The sequence below is a fragment of the Acanthaster planci genome, linkage group LG07 (genome assembly GCF_054643075.1).
Source record: "Acanthaster planci isolate LZ-2023a linkage group LG07, COTS_SCS, whole genome shotgun sequence".
Taxonomy (NCBI): domain Eukaryota; kingdom Metazoa; phylum Echinodermata; class Asteroidea; order Valvatida; family Acanthasteridae; genus Acanthaster; species Acanthaster planci.
In genome coordinates, this window is record NC_141783.1 from 2,262,217 (window position 1) to 2,275,900 (window position 13,684).

Genomic DNA, 13,684 nt, shown 5'->3' on the forward strand with positions numbered 1-13,684 from the left:
CACACCTAACAACTCTTGAACACTACTCATTAAAGTGCAACCCGTGATCATAAGTCATGATCCCACTGCTCACTTACAACACCCACATTTCATGATCACTCATAATCGTGACTCATTATTCAACTTAAAATTTACAACTCACAGTTGTAACTCCTTATTACAACAAATCTTGATTGCAACTTGTAACCACAACTCCTTTTTCAAAACTTATAAATGCAGCCCATAATTCCATTTGCTCACATTTACAATTGCAACTCAAAATCGCAGGAACTCAGCAGTCCCAAGAAATCCTTTACACAACACAATCACGACAATTTGTTATCACAACTCCAAAGGTACTTATTGTCACAACCATGAATATGTATGTTTGAACTGAGTTGACCTACATCTGAAGTTATACAGACAATCTTGTACTGGGTGTTTTCTCAGTAGAATTGGGTATGATGGGGATATTTAAAGTACACCTGTCGACCATCACTGGTGCTCCAGGCTCTACATTATTATTATGTCAGCTTTCTTGGTCTGTACAACATTCCTCAAACCATCTCAGCTACCTGGAAGTATACAGCTTGATGCCATTTTGGGTGTAGACGGCTTGTTAAACAGCCATTTCTGCCCTCACAGGTACCCAGTTGTACCCCTGTTAGGCTGTATCGGGAGAGACGAAGGAGATTTACCCAACATTTATAACCAATGGCTGGACTTGAACCCGTGACCCTATGTTTGGGAGTTGCAAACCCTACGCACTGAGCCATATGCCTCTGGTTGAGATCTTTTCACAGTAATTAGACTGATCCCATTCACATCTGTGACCAGGTGAAATGAAGTCTGTGTCCTAATTTCTCACTTTCAGGGCTCCGTGGCCTATGTCCCTCAGCAAGCCTGGATCCAGAATGCCACTCTTAGGGGCAACGTCTTGTTTGGGGCACCAATGCAGGAGACGGAGTACCAGCGGGTCATCGAAAGGTGTGCCTTGGCACCAGACCTGGAAATACTGCCGGCCGGGGATCTGACTGAAATTGGCGAAAAGGTTTTTACAAAATTTATGAATTGCAAAAAATGGTAAAGTAGTTGAAAACCTTTGTAAAAAGGCTGTCTGAAACATTTTTCAATGTCAAAGGAAAACTAGATTATATACTACTTTCATTGTAACTTTTTTTTTTCACATCAAAATCATGTTGTATGCACTAGCCTGTAGATTTGTCATCAAGTCTTGTGTTAAAAAGTATCGTAAATATCTCATTTTCCTGCAAGTCTTGTTCTGATGTACTAGATTTGAGCGTAGCTGACATTAAATTTGGTATCAACATACATCTACTGTTACCAGGGTATCAACCTCAGTGGAGGTCAGAAACAAAGGGTCAGCCTGGCTCGAGCCGTCTACAACAATGCCGACATCTATCTCCTGGACGACCCGCTCAGTGCCGTGGACTCGCATGTGGGTAAGCACATCTTCGAGCAGGTAATCGGGCCGGAGGGTCTCCTCAAGCGGAAGACACGAGTTCTGGTCACTCATGGCATCAGCTTCCTGCCTCAAGTGGATCGCATCATCGTCTTGGTCGACGGGGAAATCACCGAGGCAGGCTCGTACACCGAGCTGCTCTCGCGCAACCAGGCATTCGCGGAATTCCTGCGTAACTATAGCACTGAGGCTGATGAGATTGAAGATCAAGCAGGTAGTGAAACTGATCTATCCAGCATAATTTCTAATTGATTAGACTGAATGATTGATTTTGTTTACAAATCAATTTTGCCGAGAGTGTGCAGTTTATTATTTCTTCTTTGACAAATGCTTTATCTTATGTAGTAGTGCTCCAACTTGTTCAAAATGAGTCACAAGTCCTCCGAGCCACTTTTGAATTAAGGTCCTTAAAAGAATCTTACACAGTGTAAATCAGTGGGAGCCTTAAGCAGTTTTTACCCTCGGGTTTATTGAGTCAGGCTGCCTGAGTACTGAGTACACCAAAACAAACAGCTTAGCATGCTCTTTTTTAATTCAGATAACAGAAATTGCTAGAAAATGACCTAAAGACTCATTTTGTGGGATCTGATCACTGTCTCGTGTTCATGTTCATTTCAGACTTTACAATTTTTCCCGCTTTTTCAGGAGAGGATACAGAAACAAAAGCTGTGGAAGGTTCGCCTACTCAGAGAGAAGTGAACCCAAACAAGTGAGTCTTTTCCTGGTTTGCTTATTTAGAGATGCATCCTTTGTGAGAAATATTTCCCTTTTTTGTTTTACGAAGAGATAACTAGGTTGTGCGATTCAATTAGTCGTGTCAGCAGTTCACATCCTGGTGTTGAAACTCTTTACCATGATGTCCTAGCAGAGGTGGTGCATGCGTTTGTGGTTAGGATTCGTAACTCCCGATCAGAGGTCACTGGTTCGCATCCAGCCACTAGCAACATGTTGTGACCTTGGTGCAAATCACTCTCGCCATCCAGTTGTATGATTGGGCACCTGAGGCCAGAGCTTGTACATGCGCTAAACTTGGCCAGTAATTGGTTTTGCAAGACAAATTGGACAATTGTCAACCACTTTGAGATAGTTGATCGAACTGGACAATTGTCAAGCACTTTGAGATAGTTGATCGAATTGGACGATTGTCAAGCACTTTAAGATAGTTGATCGAATGAAAAGCACTTTATAAGCATTATAGTCATTTATTAGTTGCAGCAGTGGTACTGCTTTGTAATATTTTTCATTAAGATACAGCATTTTCCTTCTGGACCAAAATCTGTCCACTTTAATAATAAATAATAACTTCTTACTTGTGTGCTCTGTCAATGGTCTGAGGAGGAACAGTCTTGGTGCTGCTCCAAGGAACATAGCCCGAGCTATACACGTATTTCTATTTTTGGGGGTTAGAATATCAACAGCAATGAAATCCCACCAAGAAGAGGAGGCCTTGAAGAAGCAGATATCCCGGGACCAGCTGAAGAAGCAGCGAGAGCAGGATGCGACCAAGGCAGCCCTGGCCAAAGAGGGCGACACACTCATCAAGAAAGAGACAACTGAGACGGGCATGGTGAGGAACTATGAGTTTGCCAGGGTCATAGTCATTGAGGGGGGGTATATGTAAGAAGCGCCCTTTTGCTGCAGTGGTCTTTGTGAATATCATGTGTAACCCTGAAGAGTGCCACCTATGGGCCTCGAGCTTAACAAAGAGAGGGCGCTATTTGCTTAGCAACGGAGGCTCCCTTTGTCAGAACTGAACTTCGGCGGTTTCCGAATGACTATGACATGCACACGTCACATTCACATCACTACAAAGAGGTTGAATGCTCCTGACCAATGCAACTCTTTTCAACCAATGAGGGGGTACTTCTGCTTGAGGCATATTATCCTAGGTATTGTTGCTTTGATCAATTATGTTCAATAGCTCAATTTTTACAGAGATGGGGTAACCAATGAAAAAACCTGTCTACCATTCAGCATGTACGCTGAGTGCTGTTTTCACATTTTCAACTTTAGTAAAACATTCTTGCTACATGATTGCACTGTAACAAGGCCTTTATTTTGTTATTGCTTTGTCTGTCGTGAAAGTGCTTGTGAACACAACATGGCTCCCAATTAACCTTTTCTCTGAGTCAGTTTTCGTTTGGAATTAATTTGGACAGACTAGCCTTCGAGTGTTCCTCCTGTACATCCGTTCCCTTGGCAACCTTCTGTTCCTGCTCATCTTCCTCCTGTTTGCCCTCTTCAACGCCGACGCCGTCTTCATCAATGTCTGGCTGAGCCGTTGGAGCAGCCAGGAACCCGTCAACGGGACCAGCCCTGAGGAGATTCGGGACAGATACCTTGGGATTTATGGCATGCTGGTCTTCCTGCAAGGTAAGCAACACCAAAAAGAAAAAAAAATTCAGTGGTAGACAAAAGACTTGTCTCGTGAATGTCATTTCAACAGAAATTGATCACTTAAGCTCAGCGCACTCCATGAGTGTGATTATACCAAAAATGTATGCTGAGACGTGCGGTGAGAGGGATTCAGTCATGGGATCAGTCACCGCTTGTGGGTAAACTTTTAGGACATGTGATGGTGTGCGATGGTGATCGCACGCCTCAAATGAGAAAGACTGCTTAGAGAGTGTCAAATGAACGTTGCTGAATTTGTCTGATATTTTACTATTATTCATGCATGGACAATGACATCATTTGCCGTGAAGATCTCAGCCATTGGTGTTTGGTACAAAAAGGAAGGACAGAGATTATGCCATTTAGTTAGGTTTTGGAAAATCAGAAGGGAGATGGGTGAAGGGATAGGCTTGTGTGTATGGGTCATGGCACTGACCAGGACGTGGCGCACTAACAGTGCGGCACCATGCCGATATGTTATAACATCATCTGACCCTTAAATGATCGTATAATTGTACGTAGGTATACTGCTGCTATTTGCATCCTTGCTTCTGGCTGCTGGCGTGCTCAGAGCCTCGCGCTCTCTCTACCGACGCCTCCTGACAAACATCCTGCGCGCTCCCATGATGTTTTTCGACACCACGCCCACCGGCCGCATCCTGAACCGTTTCAGCAAGGACACGTACTCCATTGACGAGAACATCCCGTTTGCGGTGGCCTCCTTCCTGCGCATGTTCATGCTGGTGGTGGCCACGTTTATCGTCATCACTTGGAGCACGCCGCTATTCGGCATTGTTATCCTACCGGTCATCATAGCCTTTGCGCTGTTACAGGTGTGTTTTTCTTAACTGCCATACTACCTTTAAAGCTGTTCTTGTATTATTGTCAAGAACAAAAACACTACAGTCATTTACAAAAGTTTCGAACCACCCATAGAAAATGTATTAACCTGACGGAAAACCAAACTGAAACCAATCAATCATGGCAACTTAAGTTTATTTTCAGGTACCTTGGTTGAACATTTTTGACTACATTTCCATGATTTGACATGTTAACAGTCTAATAATCAGTGTTCCCTCCTTTATTTCTGATTGCTTAGACTGGCTTTTTTTTTCCCAAGCTGCCTTACAGACAAAATGTCATACAAGACCTGCCTCTGCAAACAATGTCATTCAAATGGGTATACAGCACTACACTGATGCTATGCACCACTATAAAATCATGTTAAGTAATCATTCAGTGAGACAGTGTAATGCAGGCCAAGTGACAGAAATACCAATAAAATTCAACGTGGTCTTAAACTTTTGCAAAGGACTGTATTGTATTTTTGACCAGATGATAGTCATGTTAAGGTTAGTACTGGGTCCAAACTCTTTCTGGAATAATTGCATGTAACCTAGTCTTGCTAGATACAACAAATTTGTACGTCATTATGAACGGTTTGTGTTTTCCCAGCTTTTCAACTACTTATCGTGTATATGGCTTGATATTTTTGTCAAGCTGAAGGATCCTAGAAAGTATTCCAGACATGCAGTACAAGCAGATTTCTTAATACACTTATTTCACCGAGGAAGATTCAATGTCATGAAGTCTCATCCGTGTCCTCAAAAAAAATACCCTTGACTTGTCCTTGGTTGGAGCACTGATGTCAGACAGACGTAGCCGAAGTCATGGGTACTTCCAACCAGTGATACAAACACATTCATTTTTAGTCATGGAAATGCACCCCACGTAACACAAGGGTGTAAAGTGCCCATTTCTGTGCGGTCAACACAGCTTCTACTCAAGTCCTCTTTGATCGCACAGAGATTCTACATAGCCACTTCCCGTCAGCTGAACCGGATTGTGTCGGTGGCACGCTCGCCAATCTATGCACACTTCTCCGAGTCCATAGCCGGGGCTACTTCCATCCGAGCCTACAACAGCTTGGAGCGATTCATAGAAGAGAACCAGAGCCTGGTGGACAAGGATCAGACAGCCTACTACCCGAACATCATTTCCAACAGGTTAGAGGTTTGATGAAGGCTTTCAATAATTTTCAATATTTTCACGAGTGCACAAGAGCACTCTTTCCAAAAGAGATTACAAAGTGAAAACAAAGGTAATTTCTGTACTGGATATTGTCATCAATTGTTAAGATATTTTGTGACTCGAACATGGCCCCTGACTATAATCCAGCGTACACTTTGTATTTTCATGAAAACGATGAAAAGAACTTGAATGTTGAAAAAGGGTTTGTGGAAAAGTGTGATACATTCATTCTTTTTCTTCCAATCCTTCAAGACACTTCACTGTTTGCCACAAGGAAATGCGTTATTGTTATTGCAAGGGCATAACTGCAGAGTTGAGTTGCTTTGTACTGCAAGAAAAGCCTTGAAGATGACTCTCTGAAAAGCAAATAAGTGTAAGTGCATATCATCTTATGCTCTCACCATCCACCAACCAATCACCAACTCGCCCTGTTTCAAGTCCTCACCGATCAGCTTTTGCCCATAATGCTTGAATTGTGGCTGTAGACATTCAAATACTCCGTACTTCAAGCGAAACCAAGAAAACAAGTCTGTCTGCAGAAAATAAAGCATCCCCTCTTTAGTATTGAATTCAATTTTCACCTTGTTTTCTTGCATAGATGGCTTGGAATACGCTTAGAGTTTCTTGGTAGTACTGTTGTGTTTTTTGCCTCCATCTTTGCCGTGATTGGTCGGGACCACCTGAGTTCAGGAACAGTGGGCCTCTCCATTTCGTACGCCTTGGAGGTTAGTACGTTCCATTTTGGTCAGTCAGGACCATTCGTTAACCAGCCGGTTAATTATTGGAGAGCTTTGTTCTTGCAGAGCTGTTGATAACGGTCATCAGTCATCTCACTAAACACCAAATCGTATCTAGGTGAATGGGTGAACTAGACAATTCTAACCATTTGCAGTGTTGGAGATCTCGAGGCTGGCCTCGAGGCCAGTTTTTCAAAGCGTTGGCCTTGGCCTCGGCCTCGAATGGCAATGACTCGGCCTTGGCCTTGGAGACCCTGGCCTTGGCCGCAAAGGTTGTGGACTTGACTCCAACACTGACCATATGGTGTTTTTTAAATCTCTATGAAGTCTTTTTTTTCTTTGCCTAATTGAATTAATGTGCAACATATTACCCACACTTGCTGCTCTGTTATTCCTTCACTCTGTTTTATGTTGAACTGAAGTTTGAAAGTTGGCATAATCAAAATAAAAGCAATAGTTAACAATACTTTTCAGCTAAAGTTGCTCGTTTGTGCTGTTTGACCTGAGTGACCTTGAATTACTGCATTTTAGTCTGTGGTGCACAGATTACTTTTTCGACGAAGAATTAAAATTTCAGCGAAAAAAATCCAAACGTGTTTGATATTTCAGGTGACTAGCATCATGACTATGCTTGTCCGAGCTACTTGCAACTTAGAAAACAACGTGGTCGCTGTGGAACGAGTTGAAGAGTACTGCACAACACCCACAGAGGTAGGATTGCAAATACTGCTGTTGATCCAGTGCTTCTCATTAGCGTCAGTGGATCAACTTAAATTAAAATGCATATACATTGAAAATTCTGCGGGAAATTCAACCCCTGGTCTATGAGCCCCAAGCCGAAGCAAGAGAGGGCGCAATTTTTCTAGCAGCAGAGGCTCCTTCAGTTGGAGTTGCACTTTGCTGGCTCACGAATGACTATGAAATGCATACACTTGGTCGCGTCGCTACCAACAAAAATGAACACTCCCCACCAACATGGCTCTTTTCAAACCATGAGGGGGCTGCTTCTGCTCGAGGCAGATTGGAGATTTAACCCGCACATTATTATCAATTTTTTTCTTCAAGGCACCAGAGGTTATTGAAAGCAATCGCCCTTCCTCTTCCTGGCCAGACAGTGGCAAAGTCGAGGTTGATCAGTACAGCGTGCGTTATCGCGAAGATCTGGATCTGGTGTTGAAGGAAATCTCCTGCCACATTGAGCCAGGAGAGAAGGTGGGCCGTCTGCCTTTCATTGGTTCATGGTTTCCACGGTCATGGAAACTCCTGGAAAAAGTTGTCTTGGAAAGTCTTGGAAAAGTCAAGGAAAATTTTTTAAAATAGGGTGTCCAAGAATCATATGATCAGAAGACAAAAGGTTATGGAAAACTCATGGAATCATAGAAATCCAGATCATGCAAGGGTTATTTTTGACAGGCCACTTTTGAGGTGGTAAAAGGAATAATAATAAGTTACAGGCAATCCTTGTAGGTAAGTAGTAGTTGCTGTCGCAGTCTTGAAAATCATATAATATCAAAATTTTGTTGCTTTCCAAAGGTTTCCCAGTTATTCATTATTTAATGCCAAAAGTTTCTAAGTTTGGTTTGGCAAGGAAAATTAATGAAGGTGTCACTGGAATGATACCAAAAAAATTATCGAGTCTAGGTTTTGCCGAAAAGTTGATATGGTGGAAATTTTTCACATACTTGGAAATTATTCAGAGGGACTTATCATTGAATGTTAATTGTTTCAGACTTTGTTCCAATTTTTTTCGGCATCGCAGTTGGGCATTGTTGGACGCACAGGAGCGGGGAAGTCATCTCTCTCCATGGCACTGTTCCGTATCCTAGAGGCCGCGGCCGGCTCCATCAAGATCGACAACATTAACATCTCTACCATCGGCCTCCATGATCTAAGATCTCGCATCACCATCATTCCCCAGGTGAGTGAATAACCCTAGATAGACCTTGCACCTGGCATCACATCTTTGCTTATTTCCCCATGTCAGTTTCATGTCCTCCCTGTGTTCATATTGAAATCTGCAGTCGATTTCGAGCATTAAGTATTGAAACCAAACCAAAATACTCCAGACTTGGACCTCTTGTAGACGATTGATTTAGCAGACAAGTGGATCTCAGTTGGGCCACTTTTAAATTAGACTAAATTCATGAAATTTAAGCCTTAAGTGAGATACAGAAATAAGAATGAAATTGGAAAAACTATATATATCTGTTTCTCTGCAATGGACATGAGTCGGTATCTTGCACTTTCTTTGTCATTGGATTTAAAGGACCCGGTGTTGTTTGCTGGTACTCTGCGCATGAACCTTGACCCCTTTGATCAGTACCCCGACGATCGCCTGTGGGATGTGCTGAAACATTCTCACCTGCACTCCTTCGTGTCAGAGTCTGCGGAGAAGCTGCAGTTCAACTGCACCGAGGGAGGCAAAAACCTAAGGTGAGACTGGTACCCTGTCATCCGGAATAGGGCATTTACTCAAGTCTAAAGTATTTCTTCTTGAACTGGGAAGTCAGTGTTAATGGTTTTCTCTGATAACTTCTTCCATTTTTGTACACTCACTGAGCATTCCAGATTAATTGCATTGAACTCTCAGGTTTGCTCATCACAAAGTTTCATAAACCTACTCAGCTGACAACTAATTTGCAGTGTATTTTTGTTAAGCGTGATATTTTGCTAAGCATTTTTTTGGCGTAGTCAATCCGTACACTATGTGGAACGTGTACAGCTTCATTTATGAAAATGGAACAATTCAGTAACATAGTTACCTAGTCCTTTTTTTACTCCCCTCTTTTGTCCAGTCTTGGTCAGCGACAGTTGATATGCCTGGCCCGCGCCCTCCTCCGCAAGACCAAGATCTTAGTCCTGGATGAGGCCACGGCCGCCGTGGATCTGGAAACAGACGATCTGATCCAAGCTACGATACGCACGGAGTTTGCCGACTGCACAGTCATCACCATAGCACACAGACTGAACACAATCATGGACAGCTCTAGGTAAGTTTATGTGGAATCTCAATCACCCAGTTGACGCGGTATTGTTTCATAGCAAACTTGTCCAAGGTGCAGAATTTTTTTTTGCTTAAAATTCTAACCTCTTAAAATGATAAGTTACCAAAACCAGAGCCTGATACTATGTTGGACTTCATAAATAATGAGCTTTGGAAGTTACAGGTGTACAAACCCTCTGGCATGAACCTATTACAGAAGTTTTTGTTTAGCAGAGAAATTGAATTGATTCCTATAACAGAAAACCTTCTTTTATAGAGTCTTATAAGAACAAGTCAATGTCCCGAACAGTTCTGCTAGTCTCACTAGAATTGCTGGTCCCTCTCGAACTGCTAGTCTCACTAGAACTGCTAGTCTCACTAGAACTGCTAGTCTCACTAGAACTGCTAGTCTCACTAGAACTGCTAGTCTCACTAGAACTGCTAGTCTCACTAGAACTGCTAGTCTCACTAGAACTGCTAGTCTCACTGGAACTGCTAGTCCCACAAGAACTGCTCGTCTCACTGGAATTGCTAGTCTCACTAGAAATGCTAGTCTCACTGGAACTGCTAGTCTCACTAGAACTGCTAGTCTCACTAGAACTGCTAGTCTCACTGGAACTGCTAGTCTCACTTGAACTGCTAGTCTCACTGGAACTGCTAGTCTCACTAGAACTGCTAGTCTCACTAGAACTGCTAGTCTCACTTGAACTGCTAGTTTAACTAGAACTGCTAGTCTCACTGGAACTGCTAGTCTCACTTGAACTGCTAGTCTCACTGGAACGGCTAGTCTCACTGGAACTGCTAGTCTCACTGGAACTGCTAGTCTCACTGGAACTGCTAGTCTCACTGGAACTGCTAGTCTCACTGGAATTGCTAGTCTCACTGGAACTGCTAGTCTCACTGGAACTGCTAGTCTCACTAGAACTGCTAGTCTCACTGGAACTGCTAGTCTCACTGGAATTGCTAGTCTCACTGGAACTGCTAGTCTCACTGGAACTGCTAGTCTCACTGGAACTGCTAGTCTCACTGGAATTGCTAGTCTCACTGGAACTGCTAGTCTCACTGGAACTGCTAGTCTCACTAGAACTGCTAGTCTCGCTAGAACTGCTTTTTTATGTATACATAATTAAATAATTGGCAATTTTTTTACGTTTAAATACAGTTTGGGGTGAATGATATTCTAAGCATTCAAATGAAAAATGATGCAACCGTTGGATCCTGATGGCAAAAATCATTGCACTTGAAGCTTTGAAATGTCCCCAACTTCCATGTGAAGATACAGGGTATTGGCCGAGTCATCCACATTCCTGCGAAATCCTTCCAAACCTCTGGTTAGATTTTGATTGATCTGGGGGGGAGGTTCAAGGCATACTCTCAGATTTTATGAATTCACAGACAGGGGAAAACACTGTGGATGTGTGCGAGTCCACACAATGCCATCATATCCTACATTATGTGGACGTCTTTTGTGCAGTCCACACTATGTATGACACGCCTGTACACCAGGGAGTTAGGGTTTAATTGAAAAGTACCACCATTTAAGAAATGGTCCTACCACTTTTTGAGGGGTGGGGGTTTGAAGCTTCTGTAACGGATGGGAGAAATTGGACAGACCTTTTTTTTTTCTTTTTAAAGTTCTGTATTGCCCCTCTCCTCAAACCCACAACCAGAATTCAGCACTGCATTTAAATGCAGTTTATTCCAGTACATTTACGGGGGAAGAGGTTGCAGTGAAAATGATTGATCCGTACAATTCCTTGCATTTTTGTTTTTCAGAATCCTGGTCTTGGATGCGGGTGAGATTGCAGAGTTTGACACGCCCAGCGAGTTGCTGAGGCGAGGAGGCATCTTCCAATGCATGGCGAGGGATGCAGGACTGATCTGAGAAGGGAAAATGAAGGGTATCACTTTGGGACAGCATCTTCCAATGCATGGCGAGGGATGCAGGACTGATCTGAGAAGGGAGAATGAAGGGTATCACTTTGGGACAGCACCCCCGTGGCCCCATTATCATGGAGCTGCTGAGCAGGAAATATTGCGCATAGAATATCACAGCTAAGCTGGAAACCGGTCACGTGCCATATACTTTCCACAACATTTTTTGGCAGGTTACCTGCCCTTGCTAGGCAAATATTTTTCCATGCTTAACACTTACGTGGAAATTATCCTTACTTATAATAACACAGACAGTCTCCCTATTCAACAAGGTGCAACTTGACCATGTACTTACACTTAATAATGCCTGCAGAAAAGTGATAATGCCCACTGCATGTTCAAATCATGGGGTGGTACCTGGATGCCAAAAAGTTTAATTGATTTTTGATTGGCCAAGAGTTCGTGTACACATGGCTCACCACATGTGTGGCAAGTCCATATAAGGACATCCTTTGGACAACTTTCACAAAGAATAGACTCTAAATCGGACATGGGTGTTTGGGATGAAAGTAAAATTCTAGATCTAAATCGTTGGAAATCCATCATGTATTTACTTCTTTTGACTAAAAATGTATTTATGAATGGGAATGTAAATATGTGCTTGGCCAGTCTTGAATGTATTTATTCCCTTAAAAATTGCCGTTGCCTTTGTCATTTCTCCATTTGAAGATGGCGAATGTGAAATCTTGGAAGTCTAGAATATCCTCATAAACTTATTTGTACTTTGAACTTAAACAGCATTGTACTCTATAAATAGCCCTGATTCACTAAGAAGCTTTCAGTTGTGTTCCCTAATCTGTTACACATATTGTAAACTGCTGATTGGAATGATACCAGACTGTTTTATGATTAACATGCATTCCAAGCCTCTCCTTCACCATTTGTCACAAACTTGCTCAAAACGCGAAGGTACGTTTAATCCCAAATTTTAAAAGTATTCCTCAGAGTAGATATGCTGTAATTCATCATGCTTTCATATCTGCTCTCAAATTCCAAAAATTCACATCAGTTTCAATGTTAAGGCAGCTGACTTATGAATAAAATCTGTAATAAGCCACATTATTAAAGGCACCAAGAAATGAATTTTTCTTAGAATCACTTTTTGTGTATCTCTGTACTGTTCTTCCATCTATGAAGACTGTTTGACATCTTTTTTGAGTTACGTGAACTGGAGGGTGCACTTTTTTCCCAACATTAAATATGAGCAAAGCTGTGGAGGGTATCTTTGTCCAAATTACACAAAAGCTTATGCCTTTTGCCTTGCCTTTGAAGTATTTTTTTATATTTTCCAGTGGAATGTGTGAACCATATTTCTATCTGTATTCTGAAACAAATCAAGATTGCCAATTACGGAAGACGGCTGTTGTCAAAGTTCAAATTGTCAAATGCTGATGTGGTCAGACTTAGTTGGAAAATATTCAGAGTGGAAAGGTGATATTTTACTAGACATAAATTGTAAGACTTTTTGGGGGGGAATCCAGCCATTGTGAGCAGTGAAATATTAGTTTTTGCGTAAATTTCATCCATTTGTAAATAAGGTTTTTTCAGTCTCTTTAACTGAGGATTGCATATATTTGTGAGATCCAAATGTTGTTAGTTTTGTTTGATATTTGCTTGACAGTCAGTGCAAATTTATATTAAGCAGAAACTTAATAGTATTTTAAAAGTTTCAAACTTACAACCCCAAGTATTTTCAATGCCATGTTACGTGCCTAATACATAACTGTTTATGTTTGACAAGCAGTGGTTATTTTACTCAATGCGTCCGTACTTCTATGCTCAAATTGCGTTGACATGTTTTCTGTGATGGTTAAATTCTGAGCATCCCAAACAGAACTTACAATAAAATCTAATTTAAAAGATTGAATAAGTTTTGCATCTATAATCAGACATGTGCGACCACTATTAAATTCACACTGTATAATTCAAATCAGTCTGTGTGTGTGAATAATGAGGATATAGATATTGAAGATAGAATTTAGTGAAGGAATTTTCATTCAAAAATAAAGTTTTTGTTTCCTAATTCATTCGCAGAGAGAAAACCACGTTATGATGATTCAAGCAGACCGCAGGCATGGCAATTTTTAAACTTTGTCTCAAAAAGACGAATGTGTATGTAATTTACTTATGTCTCACCAGCAG

At 41.8% G+C, this 13,684-nt stretch overlaps 1 protein-coding gene across 2 annotated transcripts in view; it reads left to right on the plus strand.

Annotated features, from left to right (window-relative positions):
* The window catches only part of LOC110979719 (multidrug resistance-associated protein 1-like), a 28,723-nt gene extending 15,154 nt beyond the window's left edge, over positions 1 to 13,569 (plus strand). Inside the window, exons 16-29 of one of the 2 annotated variants that reach the window (XM_022235760.2) lie at positions 854 to 1,030; positions 1,328 to 1,676; positions 2,108 to 2,171; positions 2,870 to 3,029; positions 3,622 to 3,835; positions 4,379 to 4,689; positions 5,663 to 5,862; positions 6,486 to 6,612; positions 7,234 to 7,335; positions 7,690 to 7,836; positions 8,384 to 8,542; positions 8,891 to 9,057; positions 9,420 to 9,614; positions 11,384 to 13,569. In XM_022235760.2, the coding sequence (XP_022091452.2) occupies positions 854 to 1,030; positions 1,328 to 1,676; positions 2,108 to 2,171; positions 2,870 to 3,029; positions 3,622 to 3,835; positions 4,379 to 4,689; positions 5,663 to 5,862; positions 6,486 to 6,612; positions 7,234 to 7,335; positions 7,690 to 7,836; positions 8,384 to 8,542; positions 8,891 to 9,057; positions 9,420 to 9,614; positions 11,384 to 11,492 (2,481 nt within the window). In that variant the 3' untranslated portion in view covers positions 11,493 to 13,569. Of the gene's footprint in view, positions 1 to 853; positions 1,031 to 1,327; positions 1,677 to 2,107; positions 2,172 to 2,869; positions 3,030 to 3,621; positions 3,836 to 4,378; positions 4,690 to 5,662; positions 5,863 to 6,139; positions 6,261 to 6,485; positions 6,615 to 7,233; positions 7,336 to 7,689; positions 7,837 to 8,383; positions 8,543 to 8,890; positions 9,058 to 9,419; positions 9,615 to 11,383 lie in introns of those variants that run through there. The other variant, XM_022235761.2, reaches the window with a different exon arrangement.
* Positions 13,570 to 13,684: the final 115 nt, after the last annotated feature.